General features: G+C 46.7%; 6 protein-coding genes across 6 annotated transcripts; 3 read left to right on the forward strand and 3 right to left on the reverse strand.

The window, feature by feature from the left end:
* Nucleotides 1-633: 633 nt before the first annotated feature.
* LHYA1_G004160 (uncharacterized protein) lies at nucleotides 634-3,546 on the forward strand (the record flags this gene model as incomplete). The annotated part of the gene is made up of 4 exons (XM_031149122.1): nucleotides 634-749; nucleotides 936-1,027; nucleotides 1,078-1,540; nucleotides 1,632-3,546. 4 exons carry the CDS (start codon nucleotides 634-636, stop codon nucleotides 3,544-3,546), a joined length of 2,586 nt encoding a protein of 861 aa, XP_031005492.1.
* A 711-nt stretch (nucleotides 3,547-4,257) lies between these two features.
* Nucleotides 4,258-5,084, forward strand: LHYA1_G004161 (uncharacterized protein; the record flags this gene model as incomplete). Its single annotated transcript, XM_031149123.1, has 3 exons — nucleotides 4,258-4,320; nucleotides 4,380-4,855; nucleotides 4,928-5,084. 3 exons carry the CDS (start codon nucleotides 4,258-4,260, stop codon nucleotides 5,082-5,084), a joined length of 696 nt encoding a protein of 231 aa, XP_031005491.1.
* Nucleotides 5,085-5,681: 597 nt separating this feature from the next.
* LHYA1_G004162 (Baeyer-Villiger monooxygenase) lies at nucleotides 5,682-7,286 on the reverse strand (the record flags this gene model as incomplete). Its single annotated transcript, XM_031149124.1, has 1 exon — nucleotides 5,682-7,286. The coding sequence occupies one exon, from the start codon at nucleotides 7,284-7,286 to the stop codon at nucleotides 5,682-5,684; it is 1,605 nt and encodes a 534-aa protein (XP_031005490.1).
* A 611-nt stretch (nucleotides 7,287-7,897) lies between these two features.
* LHYA1_G004163 (uncharacterized protein) lies at nucleotides 7,898-8,586 on the forward strand (the record flags this gene model as incomplete). The annotated part of the gene is made up of 3 exons (XM_031149125.1): nucleotides 7,898-7,927; nucleotides 7,992-8,048; nucleotides 8,101-8,586. 3 exons carry the CDS (start codon nucleotides 7,898-7,900, stop codon nucleotides 8,584-8,586), a joined length of 573 nt encoding a protein of 190 aa, XP_031005489.1.
* A 7,328-nt stretch (nucleotides 8,587-15,914) lies between these two features.
* On the reverse strand, nucleotides 15,915-17,617 carry AVT2 (Vacuolar amino acid transporter; the record flags this gene model as incomplete). Its single annotated transcript, XM_031149126.1, has 3 exons — nucleotides 15,915-16,516; nucleotides 16,563-16,725; nucleotides 16,772-17,617. The coding sequence occupies 3 exons, from the start codon at nucleotides 17,615-17,617 to the stop codon at nucleotides 15,915-15,917; spliced, it is 1,611 nt and encodes a 536-aa protein (XP_031005473.1).
* A 602-nt stretch (nucleotides 17,618-18,219) lies between these two features.
* ctsD (Aspartic-type endopeptidase) lies at nucleotides 18,220-20,014 on the reverse strand (the record flags this gene model as incomplete). Its single annotated transcript, XM_031149127.1, has 3 exons — nucleotides 18,220-18,461; nucleotides 18,687-19,785; nucleotides 19,838-20,014. The coding sequence occupies 3 exons, from the start codon at nucleotides 20,012-20,014 to the stop codon at nucleotides 18,220-18,222; spliced, it is 1,518 nt and encodes a 505-aa protein (XP_031005488.1).
* Between the last annotated feature and the right edge of the window lie 1,282 nt (nucleotides 20,015-21,296).

Genomic DNA, 21,296 nt, shown 5'->3' on the forward strand with positions numbered 1-21,296 from the left:
AAAGTAAGCTTATTATTGGTTGTGCAAGTAAAGGACCTCCACGAAGTACTCCTTAAAACGTACTCTAGTGGGGCAGTTCTACTCCACACTGCAGACAAGTACTGCACTGTAGATCAAAAGCATACAGCACCTAGGCATGAGTCTCCCTGTTGTACTGTACTAATCCAGGGACTAATCCAGGGCATCGATAAATGCGTACTTATCATTGAAAACATGAATCGGGCAGGTTCTGATGTTTTAAGCCCTAGAAATGTCTCGTAATATATAGAAGTGCGTCAAAGTAGTATTTAAAGCCTATGTGATATAGCTAGCAAGCATGCTCAATCAAGGTTAATTTCACGCCTTTTATTATAGCCTTTCCATTTCCCTGTGACTACTCTATTAATGCTATATCAATTTTCAAACGAGGGGGTTTAATTCGTACTAATTACAGTATTAAAAACACTGCAGTTTCCAAGGGTGTTGATGCGCTAGTTTACCCCGCGCCAACCCCGCATCAACCCCAGGTTAAGAATTTCATACTATACATTAATTTTCGACAACCTCCTGCTAGACTTTTCACTTCTTCGGCACTTTCTTGTAACTCTATATAGTGCATAGTACAGTATAGGATTGCCTACAAATATAACAATCATGACCAGTGCAAGAGAGCACGAGCAACACAAAGTCGGCCGCTCCGGTGACTCCATCCGGATTGCCCGAGCCGAGATAGATGGCAATCCAGGTTTAGCATGCGAGTACTGCCGCAGGTGTGCTCTCTTTCCTTTCTTTTTCTCTCCCTTTTCCTCTTCTCGAAATCATGATGATACTTTCGCTAAACCCTTTAACCACTACAATACTAATGCCCTGAAACATAGAAGAAAAGCAAAATGGTACCAGCTCCTGGCACAGTGATGTGTTTACCATACCGTGGGTTCTTATTTACGGTATGATAGCGATCGGGAAGTTCCCAAATGCTCTGTCTGTGCGAAAGCCGGACAGAACTGTATATATCCTACTGGGCGGTTGAAATCGGGCCCCAAAACTGGTATGTTGCTCTTCCTATATTGTGTTTCATCTCTTCTGAGTACGAATCAGGCTCTATCCAATCAAAACGAAGGCGGGCACGTCAAAATCGTGCCGTCCATGACAATGACAACAACGAAAATGGGGAAACTCAGCTTGTCGACGAAGAATTGGGTCCTCGCTCATATGCACGCCCCCAACTCCTCCACTCGGGTGATCACGACCTCATTGGGAGCAGCAATGCGTACAATCAAGGAGACAACACCATTCAGCAGCGTAATGAATGCTTTACACAGGTTCCTACACCTCCATCACTAGATCTTAGAGAAACCAGTGAGACGCTTTCCAGGATTCCTGTGGATAGAATACCCCTTTCGTACATTCTACATCCATCGCATGAAACGAATATCACCACCCCGACCGAGAACGATGTTGAAGAATCATCGAAGACGTTTAGTTCTGCTACAGACAAGACCAACCCCTTAACGGATGTTTGTACCGCTTTGGGTATAACCATGGAAACCAGTCGCATTCTGTAAGTCAGCTTTACTAAAACGGAAAGCATACCGGTGGATCCAATCAATATTTTTCCATATCAATGAAGAAAAGCTGACCTGAAAACCCAGGATCAGTTCCTACTTCAATAACATGACTTTCTCGTCTCTGTTTCATCAACCATCTTTTGGCGCGAAGCTTAGAGGCCTCAAATCCTCGGCGGATCTCAAGGCACTCATGGCGTCAATGTTCTCCTACTCGGCACGATTCCAATCAGCACCATGGCAGGAGAAAGGACTTCGAAATGCCATCAAACGCAGGCCGGAGATACCGCTGCCATCTACATTTCATGCGTTGGCGCTTGGCTTCATAGAAGATGCGTTAGACGAATGCGGGGACGAAACGCCATCACTGTCTCTCTTGCAGGCACTTATATTGACTACTTTCTACCAGCTCTCCGGGGGTGTACGTGGAAAAGCGTGGCGATATCTGGGCATTTGCGTCCGAATCGCTTATGAAAGGAACCTACATTTAGTTGATTCTGGAGCAATACAAAGGAGTATCCCAGTAGGGAAGACCGAGATCATGAAATGGTGTTTCGACGAGGAACGACGGAGATCTTGGTGGGCAATTTGGGAGATGGATGTGTTTGCCAGCACAATCAGACGATTGCCCACCGGAATAGATTGGGCGCAAAACAAGACGTTCCTTCCCGTCGACGACTCTTTCTGGTTCAATCACCGCTATCAATCAAGCTGTCATCTAGAGACCAAGCCGACGAACAGATGGAAGGTGCTCCAAGAAAGTCGCAATGAAAGCGCTCAAGCTTGGTTTGTTGTTGTGAATTCACTGATGAAAGATGCTCAGGTTCTGTCGAACCCTGAAGCCGTCGTCCACCGCCAGCCGAACCTCACGAGTCATGGGGATGATTCAAAGATAGGGTTTACGAGTATTAGCCAAGAGAGTCTGACCATCATTGATCACACCTTGCGGTGCTACATGCGTGCTTTGCCTGAGCCGCTCCAGTGGCATGGAGAGTTTATGGATTTTAAGATGGAAGATCCTACCACTGGGCAAGATTTGAGACGCACGCACAACTCAATATATGAAATCTACCTCATGTGCCAATTAACCAGATTTATGATATATAATCAGTATGCATTCGGGAAGGATGGCAACCCCACAAGTATTTGTATCGGCAGCTACGATCAAAGGGGTTCACAAAATCTGGAGTCTACACGTCAAGGACAACTTCCGGATATGAATGGCTTAGCTCACTATCTGGAAGCTGCTGATAATGTCCTAGCCATCACGAACTCCTGCTCGGACAACCATATCCGCTTCATCAAGCCGTTTCTAGCTAGTACTATCTGGGTAGCCGCTGCTGCTCAGCTTGTCTATAAGAGGTTTGGTCCGATCGACAGCAACCAAGAGCTTCTGGAATCCAAATTTGATATTTTGTTTATGCAGTGTCAAGCTTATACGAAACTTTGGGACACTCCGGAAGTGATGCTTCACAACTTGAAGTCTTTAAGAGACCACCTAGAGATTACTCCACGGGAGTCGTCATCACCTAACTGCCATCCTCGGGCAAGTAACGACATTCAGGTTCGTGCCAAAATTCCTAGCGAGGGATCAAATACTCGACTCGAGAACAGAAAGGGAATAACTCCGGGCTCCGAAAGCCTACCTGCGAACAACATAGACTTCAATAATCTTCACACATCTCCGCAACAGAACAATTTAACAAACCCCACCATGCACAACCGCTTCTTCCCCCCCTCAATAGACCAACTTGTACCAAACGATTACACCATTCCTCTCGGCGATGATATACAATCCAACATTAACCAAAATCAATGTATCGACAATGTTACACAAGAGTTCGACATGAGCATGCTGTGTTTACCAGAAGATTTGGGAGGGGTTAATTTTGACGCATTCTGGGACGGAACCGGGGATAGCATGGAACTTGATTTCGAGACCACAGAAGTCGACCGGCCATTCAGTCTCAATGACTTAATGTTTGACTGCTTTGCGAAGTGATTCAAAACATCAGCTGGTAGCAAACATCTCCGCCGCCATATATATGTACTGATATAGTGATTGGGTGTCTACGGCGTATAAAATTATGTAATACTGTAATCAGGCTGTGCTTGAAGATGCGCCTGAGAAAGTCGTTCATCGTGCCGCCTCGTGAGACAGTACGTGTCATAGAAGGATATCTTTATTACCATGTAAGTTGGTTTTCGAGTGAAATGAAACAAGAATGTGTCTCAGCACATATTCTCAGGTGAACAAATAATGAACAACTTGCCAATGTCAAGATAGGCTCTGTCTGCATGCTTTGGTCCCAAGATGATATAAAGCCTACATTTTACGTAACATGAAGTATGTTAATAATAGTATTGACAGTCCTTGTCTGCTAGTCCTAGCTAGGTGGACGATTGAGGGAGGTTGAGCCGCAGCAAGAACACATGCCCCTAATTGTGTGTGTGTTTTAGGGTTGACTGGAAATCAGATGCACAACTATCGGAGAAACAAATGCGGACAGTTGCATTTAGCTTGTGAATGTCCAGTCAAGTCTATCCGTAGTGTACTGAGTATCACAGTTTAAGTTTTCGGAATAATTTCGTGGCGGCATAAATTCGCACACCCACCCAAGACATTTATCCAAATCTTTTAAAAGTGTTCACAGTAAATCAAAAAATAATCATAGGGAAGAGCTCACGATCTCTTAGAAATAAACCTTGAATTATGTCTGCACCAGACTTTTACGTCGTGGCACGTGTTGTGGGAAGACCTGGTGCTATCGAGCCTGTGTGTACACCTACATCTCTCCCAGGTGCATGTTTGATATATTGTCTAACCTTGAACAGTGGAAAGAACGACTCGTTCCCCTTTGTGAGGTCTCTGCCACAGAACCACTAGGCCACACGTACTATTGGGGTCAAGATCTCGATGGAGAACCTGATACATTATGGGGTCTCGAAGGGTATTCTCACGCTGTGGGGTTCTTCATGGGTCATCCAGCATCGGATATTTTCAAGCGAGAAATGGCGTTGGTTGATAAAGACCAACTCCTTAAGCATGAACAGGGACTCGCAAGCAGAGACTATGATTTGTACCACTATGACAATGCGGGCGGCTGGTACACGAAAGATGAGGATCCAGAGAAACACTCCAAAACAAGCCATGTTGTGGTTCATCACTTTTTTGCGCAGGCAGGGAAACGAGAAAATGTAATTCGATTACTCGGCGGATTTGCAGAAATATCTAAAACAGTGATTGGGGTTCAGAGTTGTGGTGTACTGAGAGAATGCAATGATAAGTCTTTGGTGACTCTTTGGGTTCGGTATGGTCAACTTCTTATTACCCCGGTTATATGATCAACTTCGAAGGGTACCACTGCTGACATGACATCCAGCACAACTTCTGGAGAAGAATTTGAGAAGTTCACATCATCGGAATTATATAGGGAAGTTGTTCAGAAACAGCTAGCTCCTGGTGACTTTCTTGTTTCTAAGACTGAACTTCACAGTTCAAGAGCCTTCATTGGACATATTGATAACAAGAAATCATAAATGAAAAATATGATCATTACTTAATTTCTTTGCTTGTTGGCGTGAATTAAATATTCTATTTCTTCAAGAATATGTTCAATGATAACAATAGCTTAATCTTCTTTTGAATTTTCGGAGTGGCTTGATAACTGATTTTCAGCTTATGCGGTCGCCTTCTAAATCTCATCTTGATATTGCGGACTAACTCCTTCCGGAAATCCGGATGTTCGAAAAGAACCATCCCCGGCGTGTTACTAGATATTATAAGCAAGTACCTTGTTTCCCTGGGCTCGATGCGGAGATATCCTGTTTCCTCAAGTTTGCCCGCGAATCCCCAGGGAAGTCGGTATACCAGGAAGTCAACTGAAGCTCAAGGAAGTCTGCACCATAAATGCCGTGCATAGAATCTATCTTTTTGGAGATCTTCCTGATATTGGCTGTTGATATCCTGCTGGATCATGTATTAACCACCCGTGGCTGGAGCTTAGAGGTCAACTTATGCTATTGAAAGTTCATGTGCTACATTTGATGAAGACAATCACTAGCTATGTTATGGAAAGTTTTGATATAAATATTGGTAAAGATCATGTCGACAGGACAACGAAAGACAAAATCTGTCTACTTCAAGTCAAAACCTGCATAGCCAGAATCACGAACAGCCTCGATCTGCTCAACATATCGCGGCAGTCCCCCGAGATAATTCAACATCTCCTTTGGTTTGCCCGGTATATTCGTGCCCATATATTCTGACTGAGTCTGCGGAATCAGTGTCATGTTGCCAATCATGTTGACCTGCTCCCGCCATGCTGCCTCTGTCTCTTCTTTTGCATCAATTCTGGTAAGCTTCTTTTCACGCATGAATTCCAAAGCCGACGCAATCCAGTCGCCCTGTATCTCAGCACAGGTAGGGCCATTGCAGAATGTGGTCGGGGCTTGTGGCCCGTAAGGGAAAAACATGTTTGGGAACCCAGCTGTCGCCATCCCATATGCCGTGTGCGATCCCTTCAACCACTTCTCCTTGAGTGATTGCTCTTTCGAGCCCTTTATGTCGATCGCCGTAAAGCCACCCGTGACGGCATCGTAGCCGGTGGCAAGGACTAGGAGGTCGAGTTCGTGAAGAATGCCGTCTTCGGTAATCACACCAGATGGTACAATTTCCTTGATCGGATTTACTTTGGCATTGATGAGGTCCACATTCTCCTGATTGTACACCTCGTAATATCGTTGCTCCAAGGTTGCGCGCTTGGTTCCGAAAAAGAATGGAGGAATTTCAGGAGCTAGTATCTCTGCAACCTTAGGATCCTTGATGCGTTGAATTACCTTGTTGCGCCAGAAGGTATAAGCATATGCGTTCGCCTCTTTGTCTATAATGACATCTTGGTAGTTGGCAAGCCAAAACAAGAGTCCTCCTTGCTCCCAAAGTCCTTCAAAGAACGCTTGGCGCTCTTCATCTGTGGCTTTCACACATGAGTCCCAGTTGAACTCTTGGTCGATCCCTGCGAACATTGTACTTCTTTTTCCAAAGATTGCTTCGTAGGTACTCTTGTCCTGGTCCTTTTCTGTCAGCTTGGCCTGTCTCATCGGCAAAGCATACGTAGGACTGCGTTGAAAGACTGTCAAATGTTTGACATCCGGTGCGATTTCCTGGATGGTCTGGAGCCCACTCGATGCATTGCCAACGACTCCGACTCTTTTCCCGGCATACTCAATTCCGGTCCGAGGCCAGTTTGAAGTGTGACAATGCACTCCAGTAAATGTGTCAATTCCCTTGAAGTCGGGGATGTAAGGTTTTGCGAAGGACCCAATACACAAAATGAAATAGCGAGCGATGAACTCGGAACCATCTTGTGCTGTGATATGCCACTTGTCGACACTATCGTCGAATTGCGCCGCAGTTATGCGAGTGTTGAACCTGATGTCCTTTTTCAAGTGGAGTTTTGCCTCGACGTGTTGGAAATAATCTTGAATCTCAGCCCACCCCGGGTATTTGACCGTCCAGTTCCAGTCTGACCACACCTCTTTGTTGGAAAACTCGTAAAGTGGTACTTTACTATCGACTCTTGCGCCTGGATATCGATTGAAGTGCCAGACACCACCCAAATCATCTCCATCATCAACCGCGAGGGTTTTGAAGCCCCTATCACGCAACGTCTTCAAGACATGACATCCGCCAAAGCCGGCTCCCACAATCAGGGCATCATATTCAAGTGTGTTGGAACCCATGCTTGGCTGCTTGGTATGGTATGGACGTAAGTTATTTGGTATAGATTTGAGCTTTGTAAAACACTTTCATAATTTCATCGAGTTTTCACTCGGTTTAAGGAGGCATACTGTTTATAATAAGACAACGGCCATACAACGTGCTCTCAACACTACCAGCCTCTGATTAGCCCGCCTGTATATCTTTCCCGTGCATGGTCGAGTCCATCACGCCCCATACGAGCTCCCGAACTCCGATTTACAATTTATCGGAGGTCTCACCTGGATGCGGAGCAATTCTTTGCATAGACATGATTGATGCCGTTCCCACATGAGTTTGAGATCACTGATCAGTAGAATATGGCGTCCTCGATTACATTACCGACAAAATCTCTCCGCCTCAGTCGTAACGGGGCAATATATGAGATATAGACTTGCGGGGTGATGTTTGCCCTACAGTGATTGACATTCTTCCGATTGCGGGGCGATTTAGCGTACGCCCATAAAGACCTTCTTCGCATATACAAAACATGAAATCGACATTCAATTGTTAATTATCTATATCATCAATTCGGTTTCAATCATTCGGTCTGTCAAAAGAAGTAAATAATCGCTGCACGTGCCCCGAATTCAATATGGACAAGAATGGATTTGTGAAAGAGGCAGTAAGTATTTGGCAGCAGCCGCTAGCAGGTCCACATGTTTTTACAAGCTAACAATTGACACCAGTCGGCCTACTCCTCAATTGATAAAACATATGAGTTCTTGAGCATGAAAAAGAGTGGGGTAATTTCAGCCAATTATAGTGCCTCTGAGATCCCACTAAGACTTATTATAGGACCATAATCCGGAATGGGCCAAAGAAGAAGAAGAAGTACTTGATCAGCTTTACAAAGGCTGGCTCCACTATTGGAATAAAGAGTCCATCAACGATGCTGTAAACGGAATGGCGGGGGCACGACGGTTCTATGACTTCCCTGAGATGCTCAGCTACGACATGTTTGGAAACACTCCCCGTGGAAATTTCAACGAGCATTTCGATGCCATCTTTCCTTACTGGGGCGATGGGCAGATGGATTTCAAGGACATTGAGATCACAGCTTTGTCCAAGGACTCAGCATACTCGACTATGATACAGCATACGTGGGGTACTGCTGGTGGAACACCCTTTGACACCGCTTTCCGTAGGACAGGTATTGCGAAGAAGAAGGATGGCAAATGGAAGTGGATACATGAACATTTGTCTTACCCTGCGGATATGAAGACGGGGAAAGCAGACTTTACGGCTTCACTTGATCCTCAGAAAGCATTTAAGCTCCAGTAAGAAGTATCGAGATCGAACGGCGTTATTCCACAGATTTTTGAAATAATGCAAGCATTACTTAAACGTTCAATCCGAACTTTAGCCCTAACATTGATGTAGCACTTCGCAACATCACAAAACCAGCAAGATCTAGTGTTGGTGGAGGTTGGCCGTAGGCCGTCTGCAACAGTCCAGCGCGTAATTATAAGCAGTAATACACTTAACCTCAGAAACCGTAAACGAGTTTAAAGGATCCATTTCTCAAATCTCTGCACATAACCTCGACGTATTATGGGCGTCCTAATTATTTCTACCTTCTGTTGCATTATTTTGGGGTGGGTTTTCGGGTCTTCGGAGGGTGGGAAATGGAGGATATCTGGTTCTGGTGGTTGGGATCGCGATCGCAGTGCTCGCCTAGCATGGAGATTTGAGGCGCAGGTACAGGAGATCTTGGAGAATGGGCGCCCACTTCTGTTCGCATCACAAGGGTGTGATTACTTCTACTGCATTGCTTCTAGATGCTGTAAATTTGTTTATTGACAGGGATGCAGATCTAGATGATGGATCTGCTGCGAAGAGGTTCACTGGTGGTTAGGTCTCGTCGCTTAGTCATTAGCGTTAAGGTCATGTGATCCTGACCATTCATATCCACCTAGGCAGACACCACACCTTCCCTCTGCCATACACAAGCTTCAGATCAGCAGATTAGGTGTTAGGTAGTCGATTACCAGCGAAACCTGCTGCTACATGTTTTTTAGTTTCTTTTTGTTAATCTCTGCTTCTCCTCCCTTTAATATAGCCCCAGTTCGCTTCACCCCAAATCATTTAAGCGAGCCCCCCTTTTGCTATGATCGAGGACATCTGATTTGTGTCTGTTCATTCGTGAAGCTGGGGGTTCATGTCCACATATTTCACTTGTGAATACAAGCTAACATGTATGAGTAATTGGACTCACGTATAACTACTCTATTTTTAGATCGTGGTGGTCTACTCGTAAATAAGTCTAGATTCATATGAATGGTTAGGCTTCATGAATGAAGCAGAACAGATATACACAAGGCACAACAATGTTTTAACTTCAAGTACCATCACTATCAAGCAAACCTGGCTGATCAGATATGAATAACTCATCTCAATAGTTTGCGTCTTATATTGTTATTCAGTATGCCCAGGCTTCATCACAAGACCCAATAACCCATGGGTCGGGTCTTGGGTCTTTCATTTTCCCATGGGTAGTTGCCATAATTTCGGTTATAAAAATGGCGCGGGTCACATGATACGTTTGGGTAGCAAGCCCTCTCCCCGCCTCCCTCTCTCTTTTCCCTTTCCAGAAAGATAACTTACGTGAGAAGTAAACAACGGATCAGAATTACTAAAACATGAACGAGATAGATTGATTGTTATAAACAGCGCTTAAAAAGACAGCCCTCTAACCCTTCATTACTTCTTGAGAACTTTCTTCTTTGGTTTCGATTTAGGCTTCTCCTCCTCACCTTCGTCTGGTTCCTCTTCTGAAAGAAAACTGAGTTAGCTTCTGTTACATGAGAATGGTCCAAGGAACTTGTGTCCTTGGAGTAAATGCCAAGCAAGGTCAGACAAGTCGAAGTCCGAGTGGAAACTCGACGCTCTCTCCAGATTCGCACTCGGGCTTCGACTTGGATTTGGAACTCGTTGTACAGACGCGGCTGGGTTATCTCCAGACTTGAGTATGGGTTCGGTTCGAATATAACTTGGATTCGCTGGAACTTGCTTGCGTCCAGAGTATCAACAAATCAGAAATGGGTTACGTACCTTCAGGTTCTTCCTCATCTCCCTCCTCCTCTCCCTCTCCAGATTCCTCATCCTCGTCCTCATCAGGTTCGTCCTCTCCCTCTGACTGTTCCTCGTCACTACCAGCAGCAGCAGCTTTCTTATCCGCAGCAGCCTGTTAAGAGCCCAAGTTAGTATTGGCCTCTCAAATGCTAAGAGACTAGAAAGAAAATGGATATGTTTCATGGAGATGAATGTCCCCAACACCGAAATCCACGTACCTTATCAGCAACCGCCTTGTCGGCCGCAATCTTATCATTAGCAGCTTTCGCATCAGCATCCTTCTTAGCATTTGCATCCTGCAGCTTCTTAACATCATCGACACTCTGCTTCGGCTGCGCTTTGTTGAATTCCGCATGCCAAGTACCGGTGAACGTTTCCTTGTACGACTTGGAGTCTCCGAAGAACGTCCAATGGTCAGGCTCCCATTTGCCGTGGCGGATGTATTGTCCGGTGTCGAAAACCATGGCTTGGAAACTATAGTCTTTCCCCGAGGCTGATGTAAACTGCAGTAGATCCATTTGGATCTGCCCTTCTGGCTAGAGAGGCGAGTGGGTCAGCAATGGCTCTGATTCAAAAGTATTCTTGGCAATTCACTTACTCCAGGCTTGTCTTGCCACCACACATCATGGGTGATATCGGTAGCAATAATAATATTATACTGGTTCAAAGTGGCCTCTTTTATGAGAATCAAAGCGTTGTCGATGAAGACTTTGCAAGCATTGGACTCATTGTTGTCTTTCCTGGCTTGCTCGACTGCCTTTGCATTTTCCTCGCGTATGATATCCAAGATTGTTGCTCCTGCCTTGGCTACTTCGACAACTTGCTGTGCTTGATCTCCAATACCACTGCCTCCGCCACCACCACCACTACCACCTCCCTTGGTGGCGGCAGACTCAAGAGCTACAAGAGTTTAGACATGCTTCAAATAGGATGGAGTGGTGCTCACCTCCTCTCAAGACTATTGCTGCCATCCTCGCGGTAGGTTTGAGAAAGGGGATTCAAAGAAGCCTGACGAAGTTTGGAGTTGGTGTTTAGGGAATCGATGGCAAGGTATGTAGATTTATATTCCTCTGCGCGCGTTCCGAGTAAGGTAGGGCAGGCCGGTAGTCTAGGTGAGCTTACACAGATGCGCAGCCTCAGCGTGAAGCATGGATGATTACCCCTCCGCGGCCGCACGAGGGGTATAAATAGAACAAGACTTATCGGAAAGACCGAGCTTCCATCGGGGGGTAATAGGGCTGAGAGCTATATTCCTAGTCCCTATAAGCCACGTCATGAAATCCCATTATGGTTTGCAAATGGCCAAGAAGCGGCCGAATAGTGAGGGGATGACCGGGCGGACTACTAATCGAATGACGAGAAGTGACATGTTGGGATTCCTAGTAAACATACTGCTATGTGTCCTACATGGTATCATATAAACGCAACGATTCAAAAGTGCTAGTCGGGCTGAAGACAGTTATCAAGTAGGAGTGAGAATGCAAAGTACTAGCAGAAATGAAGGCAAGCAAGCAACCGCGACCATAAAAATTTCTCGTAATAGAAAAAATAACTATAAGTCGTAACCGAAAGTTCTTAACATTCAAGAAACAAATAAACGCCATGGCTTACCAAATAAGCCTTCGATCCAATGCCCTGCTTATGGGCGCCTGTCTTGTGCATATACCCGCTTACATAACTGTACTCTTGCTTACCTCCCCGCATGATCACATACTACCTTCTAGCTTACACGGATGCATCCGTGAGATACCGTATGGCGTTTTGTTTTACCTCCTGTGTTTACCATCGGCTTCTTAGATGGCTCTGTCATCATTCATAGCTATGTCGGGTATTGGGTATTGATGGTGTATTTACTCTACAACTCATATGCCTCGCCATAAAAGCCGAACTTTCTTATAATAACTCGAAAACCAAACAAATGCTACACAAGCTATAGTATTTTCTGCAATTAATTGCAAGGCCTCTAGAGAAGTATATGTTTGAACACTGTATAGCAGGTGAGGGTATTCATAGAACTGTCTGGAAAGCCTAGTCACTAGCGCATTGGCGGCGGCCGACATCGACTACTAATCCCTCAGCCTCACGCATTGCAACACAACAAAGTTGCAGAGTAAAATTTTCAGGGAAAGTGGCGGCCGCTTACTACAAGAAGCTATTCATGGTGCTTATGTGATATGCATCTTGCTTTCAGCCAAGCAGGTATGGTGGAAGCTTGGTTCCAACCCGGCGGGGTAGCCACGGATGTATATAACGAAGATCAGGGCGTTTGTGCGTACTTTCGCGTCTCCCCTTATCTTACGCGTTGATTCTCTTGTTAACCCCTCTTCTGAACGCAATTAATCCTTCAGTCGTTCAAACACATACTTTAATTTATTGTCTTTGAAATAGACACATATCTTGAAATAAGCGTTCTTTGACCGAGGTGTTCAAAGAACAACCTAATCAACGCTATGGCTGCTACCAGTGCACACGAGAAGCCGAAAAGGCCGGAGGCAACAAAAGCGGCAGAGCCGGAAGAATTGGAAGAGGTTTGACCCCCTACATTTTGCAACCAGTCACACATGAGACTGACCACAGCAATTCTAGGAAGAGCCCGAAGCATCTGAAGGCGAGGAGGCGTCTGAATATGAGGAGGTAGAGGAGAGCGGTGAAGAGGAGGTATGTTCTTTTGCAGTTTATATTCTTCATTTTGAGACGCGGGGAACTTGCGCTCTTCGAATGAGAGCTCCGCAACTATAATCTTCCTGTGGATCTGGAACTAATAGAAACCAGGGAGAAGAAGAGGCAGGCGAGGAAGGCGAGGAGGGAGAGGATGGAGAGGTAAAACTGTCGTTGCTTCTTTTGGAACCTAATGCGTTGCTGACACATCTCTAGGAGGGTGACGAACCCGAATCTGAAGAAGAATATGAGGTTATGGATAGCGAAGCAGAGTAAGTAATCCCTCTGGGCCACTATTCCAGGTCCAGCACTTGGTCCGAGTGCGCTACTCGAATAATTGGCTTGAACGCGGCACAAGCGTGGCTTTAAGACCTCCATGCAACAGCCACTAACGCAGAACTCTAGAGAGGAACAGGAACCCGAATCAGGCGAAGAATTAGAAAAGGGTGAGGAGAGTGAAGGTACATCGGACATTCATCCCTCGTAATATAATCATCTGCTAACACCATACGTACAGAGGAAGACGAGCAGGAGGGTTCAGAGGAAGAGGGTACATAGCCCAGCGCCTCTCATAGACAGAAGCAATACGCTAACAACACATAGAAGAAGAGGAGCAAGAGGAACCCGAGCCAGCGCCCAAACACAAGCCAGCTTCGAAGGCTGCCCCAAAGACTAATGGGTAGGTGATATGATGTAGCACCCATTGACGAACATCATAGCTAAACGATACTAGGACAAAGGCCGCTGCTAAACCAAAAACAGCAAATGGTGAGGATCATGAGGAGAAGCCTAAGCCAACGAAGAAGGCTCCAGCAGGTGCAGCATCCAAAACCGCAAAGAGTGGCGAGGAGCCCAAGGGGGCCCCTAAGCCAGCAGCAAAAAAGGCAAAGATAGCCCCGAAAGCAGGCACCGCAGGGTACGCGATACCCCCTCTCCTCCAGCAAGCAATCAAGCAACGCTAACAATAAGTGCATAACAGACCCAAAGGAGCCGCCAAAAAGCCTGCTGCAAAGGGGAAAGAAGATGAATCAGAGGATGAGGCGGAGGAAAAGAAGCCAGCCAAGAAAAGCGCTTCAAAAGTAGCTCCCAAAACCGCCGCATCAGCTAAGGCCAGTGCAAAACCAGCATCAAAGACCATCAAGGGAGCAAAACCGTAAGTCCACTGCACATACATCCCATCCGCACCCCTCCCAAACCCATCAAACCCAACTCACAACCCCACAGCGCCCCCGCTACAGGAAAGGCCAAGCCCTGGAAATCCGGCAACAAAACCGCCGGCGGTATATCGGCCGAACAGCGCGGTCTGCAAGCCATGTGGCCCTTTATCACACACCTGAAAATGGCTGACGGCAACGACAAGAACGACACGAGTCTGACCAACGAAAACGTGCTGATGGCCGTAGGCCGGCTGTTCGAGATGAGCTGGCACAAGTTTATGAGTGAGGTGGAAGAGGCGAATCATGAGACTGATGATGAGTTGACGATTGTGGAGGTTAATACTTATCTGAGGAGTGTGGAGAAACAGGTCATGTAAGTTATAACATGCCGTATATCTCTTTCTGTCTGATCACGTCGATCGGACTGGATAGGATCGGATGAAGTGGATTGACAGCAAGGCAAAGCAAGGCTGACCAGAATACAGATTCTACGAGATCCAAGGAACCTTTGATTTCGACACCTGGGTCGAAGAAGCCGGACACGAGAAACTCGGAATCCTATACATGCGCGCCGACAAATCCGGACACTGCGTATCCTGGGAGCAAGGCAAAGGATTCCTCGACTACAGCTCTTCCAAGACCCCGAAACCGAACGCTAAGGATGTAGACAAGGACATCAAGAGCATGATCGAGTTGGTTTTCACCATCGAGGACTGCGACTGGGCAGACGAGGAGACGGAAAAGACGCCCCAGAAAGCCAAACCCGGAGAACCAGTTGGGAAAAAGACTACTGCGGATCCGAAGAAGGTTGCGGGTGCTAAGGTGGCGCCGAAGAAAAAAGTCGCGTCCAAGGGAGCGGAGGGCGAGAGTACGGTTGCGAAACGTCCGAAGGCTAAGAAACCGGCTGAGCATGAGGAGGAGCCTGAGGCCCCCAAGAAACCGGTCGTAAAGAAGAAAGCACCGGTAAAAAAGCCTGTTAAGAAAGCTGTTCCAGAGCCAGAGGAGGAGTAATGGAGAAGTAAGTGGTGGTAGACGCACTTTGAGAGTTTGTATGTACATGTTATTTGTTGATTTTACCAACAACGGGAGTTATCTCGTAAACTATTGAAGCTTTAAACGACATATTACTTTTCAGGAAAATCAAAAGTGCGTATAATGTTGGTATCACAGGGGTACATTGCTTCTGGATGCTGTAGACTTGACTTCATTGATAGGGATGCAGGTCTAGATGATGGATCTGCTGCGAAGGGGTTCACCGCTTATGCTTCGTCGCTTAGTCATTGGCGCTATATCCTGACAGAAAATGACTTCACTCGTATGGTTTTTACGGCCTTCCTCGCAAAAGAACTGTCATTATGAACCCTTAGCCTCTTTAATGTACTTCCTATGCTAGACATAATAAGCGGCACTTACCTTACTCATCTCAACGTTTAAGAATGTCCCTGCTACTTAGCACATAAACCGCATGTCTCTTTTTTCTATCCACCAGGAGACTTCTCCTTTGTGTCAAGACGGCCGTGAAACACTATAGGACTTAAAAGCAGATCGTGAAAGTGACTTACTTCACTTGGCATTCAGACAAGTCGTACGATATCCAGACTTCTGGAGGCAGGAGGCAGGTGTATGCACAAGACGCATCGTAAAGAGCACGCACATTACTTCACACCGAAAGCCCAAGATATGTGAATTCCATCTTACATTATACAACACAACACAGCAAATCTAATTGCATTTTGCAACACCCCCCTCATTCCGAATCATTTTAGCCACCGCCTGGATGAGACTAATGCCCATAACCGCGCTCCCAAACGCCACACAAAGCATCGCCGGAACCGTCTTCCAACTCCTCGTACTCAACTTGATATAACACAACGGCGGCAGTATATACGCCAACATGCAGGCACTCGTCGCACCTATGAGCTCGAAGACGGCACCGAGGTCACAGGTGATGAGGGAGAGCGTCATGGCGCTGACGACGAGGGATGTGGAGAAGATGAGGTGCAGGTTCATGTTGAAGGGCTCGTGGGGGAACCAGTAGTTGAACATGACTTCGCGGCACACGAAGGCTTCGAGCGGGAGAGTCGTTAGCATGTTCAGCCCGAAACAGAGACGCGCGATGTTGACCATGGTGTTGTCGGTGGGGAAGTTGTTGAGCACATTTCCCTGGGTGAGAGAGCCGAAGGTGAGGAATCCGGCAAGGGCCATGAGGAGACAGGCGAGCATGGATATGCCGGTGCTGTAATGTGTTACGCGGGAAAAGCGGTCGATGGTTGGAGTTTTGAGCGAGCCGTAGATGAGGAGTGAGTTATGATGGCAGACAAATGCTTAAAGATATCAGCTCTGTTTCAACATCGAATTGGGATAACGCACCAAAAGATATTACACCAATAGCCTGGAAGATGCCACCGTTGAGAGTAAGTAGCGGGGTAGTGAATTCCCCACGAGATTCTTTTGGGACCATAAATGCTTGCGTGACGACCGTAAATAAGATGATTATCATGCTGATCAGAGCAAGAGTACTTGCTTTCGCCAACTACTCTAGTCAGCTCCAATTCCCCATTTGCATCAAGAAGCACTACCTTTGCAATGTCTCTATACAAGCTGAGAGGATAGCTTATTCCCAGTATAAAAATAACAATAACAGCCCGTCTATTGACCAACAAACCCAACACCGGTATATCCCCCAGCCCAGGGAAGATAGCCGCCAAAACATGCGGAATCGTATCCCCAACAATAATCCCAAACGCCACCATGCCGCCAAACGCAAAAGCCCACTGCGCAACAGAAATAGCAATCAACCCCGTCTTCCCAAAGCAATGCTCCACCGTCCCCTGAAAGCTATTACTCCCACTCATCTTGCTATTGATCACAATAAGCCGAATCGTCCAATCCACCGTAATGGTCAGGCCTATAAGCAATATAATGCCCGTAAGCAGGCCCGCTTGCCGGAACGCATACGGTTGGCCGATAATGCCAGCTCCGATGATGGAATTCGCCATGTTCATGAACGCAGACCGGAGCCCGGATTTCGGGCGCGTGCGCTCCCGTTCTGCCCAGCCATCTACATCTTCGTCGCCCCAGGGGCTGCTGGCTAGGTTGACCGAGGGGGCTTCGATATCGGTGAGGAGGGGGGTGAACTGTTGGCGGGGCGAGCGGCGGCCGGAGAGGGGGGAGTCGTTATAAGGAGGAGGGGCGCCATTTGGAGCAGGAGAGGTATCGATGGGAGGCAGGTCAAAGCGTACACGGTTTGGGGTTCGTGGTGTTCGTAGTTCTGGTTCGGGAGAGTTGGGTTGACCGGGGTGGACTACGATGTCTTCTTCGTCTTCTGAGGAATTGCCTGAAAGCAGACCACGGTCTTCCTCGTTCGCAGGATGTTCAGAATTCTCACCCTCCCTGCGGGAATTGTCTGTTTTGGCCTTGACCATGCCGTTATCGAAATAGCATTGTGTCGTGGAGGTGGTGGGATGGGTGCTTAGAAGGTGGTGTCTGGTTTCTATAGGACCCTTGTTCGCTTAAGTTTCAAGCTGTGAGGCTGAATCCTATTTTTGGAATGTCGAGACGATTGCAGTACAGAATACAACTCTGGCTACAGCTGCTCATTAAAATTAGATATAATTTATTATGAAAGCCATTATAGCCTGACAGTTTCATGTCAGGTAGGCAGTTCTGATAAATACTCTCATAAGATCCAAAGCTCCCGTCATGCATCATCCGACACTACGTCAAACCAGGTCCTTACCTAGGTACATAACACTCCAATCACTTGTATTAATTTCGAAGACTAGGATAGCAATATCACGGAGAAAAAGATAGGTGTACCTCAAAATTGGTGGTCAATTATGTTTCTGACCTCTAGAATGTACTTCGTGCAACTGAGGCATCTCCCATGCCTCTCCTTTCCAAGTTCCTGCAATGCTATGCTCGCTAATATAATTACAAAACAACTACTTGGGTATCGTCATCCTCAATGGTCATGATCTAAATAAGAAAGAATGATATAGTGTGCTGAAATCCTGGGTGTCAGAGATCAGATAAGGAGGGTAATGAGTGTACCAGCGGTGAGGAGGGCGGAGTAGAAGCTTGGGTTGAGAAGCAATGCACTCGAGCTTTTGGTGGCGGACGCTGCAGATCCGGTGGATTGTCCTGCGGAAGTTCCAGTAGTGGTGCTTGGGGTTGTGTGCAAGTTCACGCCTGGTGATCCAGTGCTAGAAGCGGTAGAGCTGCCCGTGACAGAAGAAAGGGTGGTCTGAGTAGAGCCAGATGAGGTACCTGTGGAGTCTCTGTTAGAATTTGTTTCCGTGATGGTAGTTAAGAGGAATAGGGGTTCCAGTTATGGAAGGCGTTTTGGAAGCCATTGAGCAGGTTGTGGGGTTTTAAGAGGATGACCTACCAGTAGAGGATGCTGTGGATGAAGAAGATGATGCAGCCTTCATTGGCGCAAAACCTACTCTCCAGTTAGCTCTGATCTCTCGAATATTGCTTAGCTAAACTGACCAACTCTTGTCTGATCGTAATCAAAGACAACATAGACATTCTTCAAGAAAGTGTCCCCAATGAGCCACGAGTTGTCGTCCACTACCCCTACTCCGTAAACATTGCTGGTGCATACACCGTTGGCTTCAGCCGATACCCAGTCCTTTGAAGGCACGGTGTATGTGGATTGGCCAAATGAAAACGTCAGCGAGGTTGTTGTCGTGCATGGAACAGTATATGTTGAGTCGTCTGACGATGTGGCACCGTCTATTGAAGCATGAAGTTTCTTTGCATCGGCCGGAGGCGCAAATATGAAACTAGTTCCAGTATCGACATAACCCAAGCTACTAATCCCAATCTGGGTGGTTCCAACTCCTACATTGGTAATATTGACAGCCCAGTCATCCGAGAGATTCGACTCGGATGGGAAATAGTCCAATGAGCCGCTAAACCTCGAGGTGTCGGGTGAACCAAAATTAATCACCCCCGTATTGGGTCCATCCGAGGCGCGATCGATAGCTAGGCCCGCCATGTTCGACTTTAGAGTCTTTGAGGCGGCAAGGGTTTCCCAAAAGTTTTGGCCATCAGATTTTGACAGAGATAGACCAAGGATACCATCAATAGGAAAGGCGTTGAATTGGTCACTCACCGTCGAAGCAATGCCAATCGCAGCAGTGAACGACATTCCCGCGATGGATAACGAATCTTGCGCCATAGTACCAGAGACGTTTCCGGAGCCATAACTGATACTGAAAGGAGTAGAAAGGTCCTTGAAAGTTTTCGAGTCTGATGATCCGAAGCTGTCGTGTGTTTTGCACGGACCCGAAGTACATGATGGGCCCATGACCCATGAGGTGCCTGCTCCAGTATCAAGCAATAAGTAAACAGGCTTGTTTGCGGAGCCAAGTTTGACCTCCGCAAAATAAGAAAAGTCCGTCCCATCCTGATCAATACCGGCGCTATTTGTCTGTGAAGGTACCGCGGCAGAGACGATAGAGTGACTATTTGTACGCTTCTCCACATCGTTTTCTGCCCTTTCGACCTGGCTGGGTGCTATCCTCTGGTATTTACGTTTCAAGCTGTCAACATGACGCTCGATGGTTTGAGGTGAGTCCGGATTCTGCGGCAAAAGCATTAGCAGTGCTTTCATGTCAAGTTTGTAGGCCATTTACCTCTGGAATCCGCTGGACAATCTTCAGACTCAATGGATCTGAGTCTATCGCCCGTTTTTCTTCGCTGCACGTTCTTGTATCGTCCAGCTGACATCTATAGGGAGGGTCGTAGTAAAAGAACGCTTTTGCACTCGTGGAAAATGTGAGTGCCACAAGGAGGAAGTTAATGCCCAACATTTTGAAGTTCGAGATTTGACAATGTCTTGGAAAATGACTTCGCTGCGCCAGAAGATCAAATATACGCGGAATTAGGCGGTCAAGATTCACGCAGGACTTTCGGTTCGAGGTGAATGCCTCTCGCGGCTTTATGCAAAATTGGTGTGAATCGGAATACCAGAAAAGGCGTTTAAAGAAGCGTAGTGGGCAGATATCAGGCGCTGAAATCAATTGTCATTGAATTCCGAACTGGCGATTCCAAAAGGGAAGCAGTGACTGCTCGTTTTGTTTTTGGGATTCCTTGTTCGAAATCGTCAACTGGTTTCGAATAGCTGGCGGCGTTTTGAGACAATGATACGAGTACCAGACTCTGTAACTTAGATATTATAATTATATTGGCAGTGAGATGGAGGAACAGCAATATACAAGCAGGCCGAAGACAGTCAAGTCGTCAACACTGCTCAATTATGAGAAAGTTTTTCGTGGTGGGGGAGTGAAGGAGAGGGATGAATCCGGATGTCGAGGAAGAGATGTAGAAAATGCAGAAATGCAGTAAAGGAACGTGCAGGAAGTATGCGATTGTTTCCGCAGATTGTGTGGTACAAAGACCGTAAAATGAAATATACAAGAGAGACGGAGACTCTAGGGATTGTCGAGTCTTTGAATGGAGAAGGAGGGGGATTAGTCGGAGGTTCAGGATAGAGAAGGAAGAGGCAAAGCGTAGAGAAGAGACTCGACTCGTAAGGAGAAGATCAAGCGCGGCTGGCTGGCCTGGTGGTCCGTGGTGAGTAGGCCCATGGATCTACAGGTACTAGGAGCACACTTTGGGAAGGGATGACAAGCCTAAAAACGCAGGGGCCGCACATCATCGCTTTACCCCTGAACTTTGACGGATTTTCTCCATTTTTACCCATTTTTACCCATTGTTGCAAACAATTTACGACCAATGCGGTTAGCTGCCGCTAATATTCATCCAAAAGCGTTCTGGTATATTTGATAAGTTCCTGTTGTTGGCTTCGGTTGAAGACCTGACGTAGAACTGGTGGAAGGCAGATCCAATCACGTCCATGGAAGCGCCACACAACAACCGTCCAGCTCGTGGAGCCCCTTTCGCCATCAGGTTCGTCTGATCTTCTCACTGGCAGATCACCTACAACTTGAAACATACCGTCTTAGATGTCGAGGAATACTCGCAATTGTGATCATCGGTCTGCAGGTACAGTAAAAGCGTCGTGATGAGTTGATAACCAGTGCATGCAAGATAACGTTGCAGCATGAGCATGGAGTTGAAGCCATCCCTTCG

The sequence above is a fragment of the Lachnellula hyalina genome (genome assembly GCF_007821495.1).
Source record: "Lachnellula hyalina strain CBS 185.66 chromosome Unknown contig00064, whole genome shotgun sequence".
Taxonomy (NCBI): Eukaryota; Fungi; Ascomycota; class Leotiomycetes; order Helotiales; family Lachnaceae; genus Lachnellula; species Lachnellula hyalina.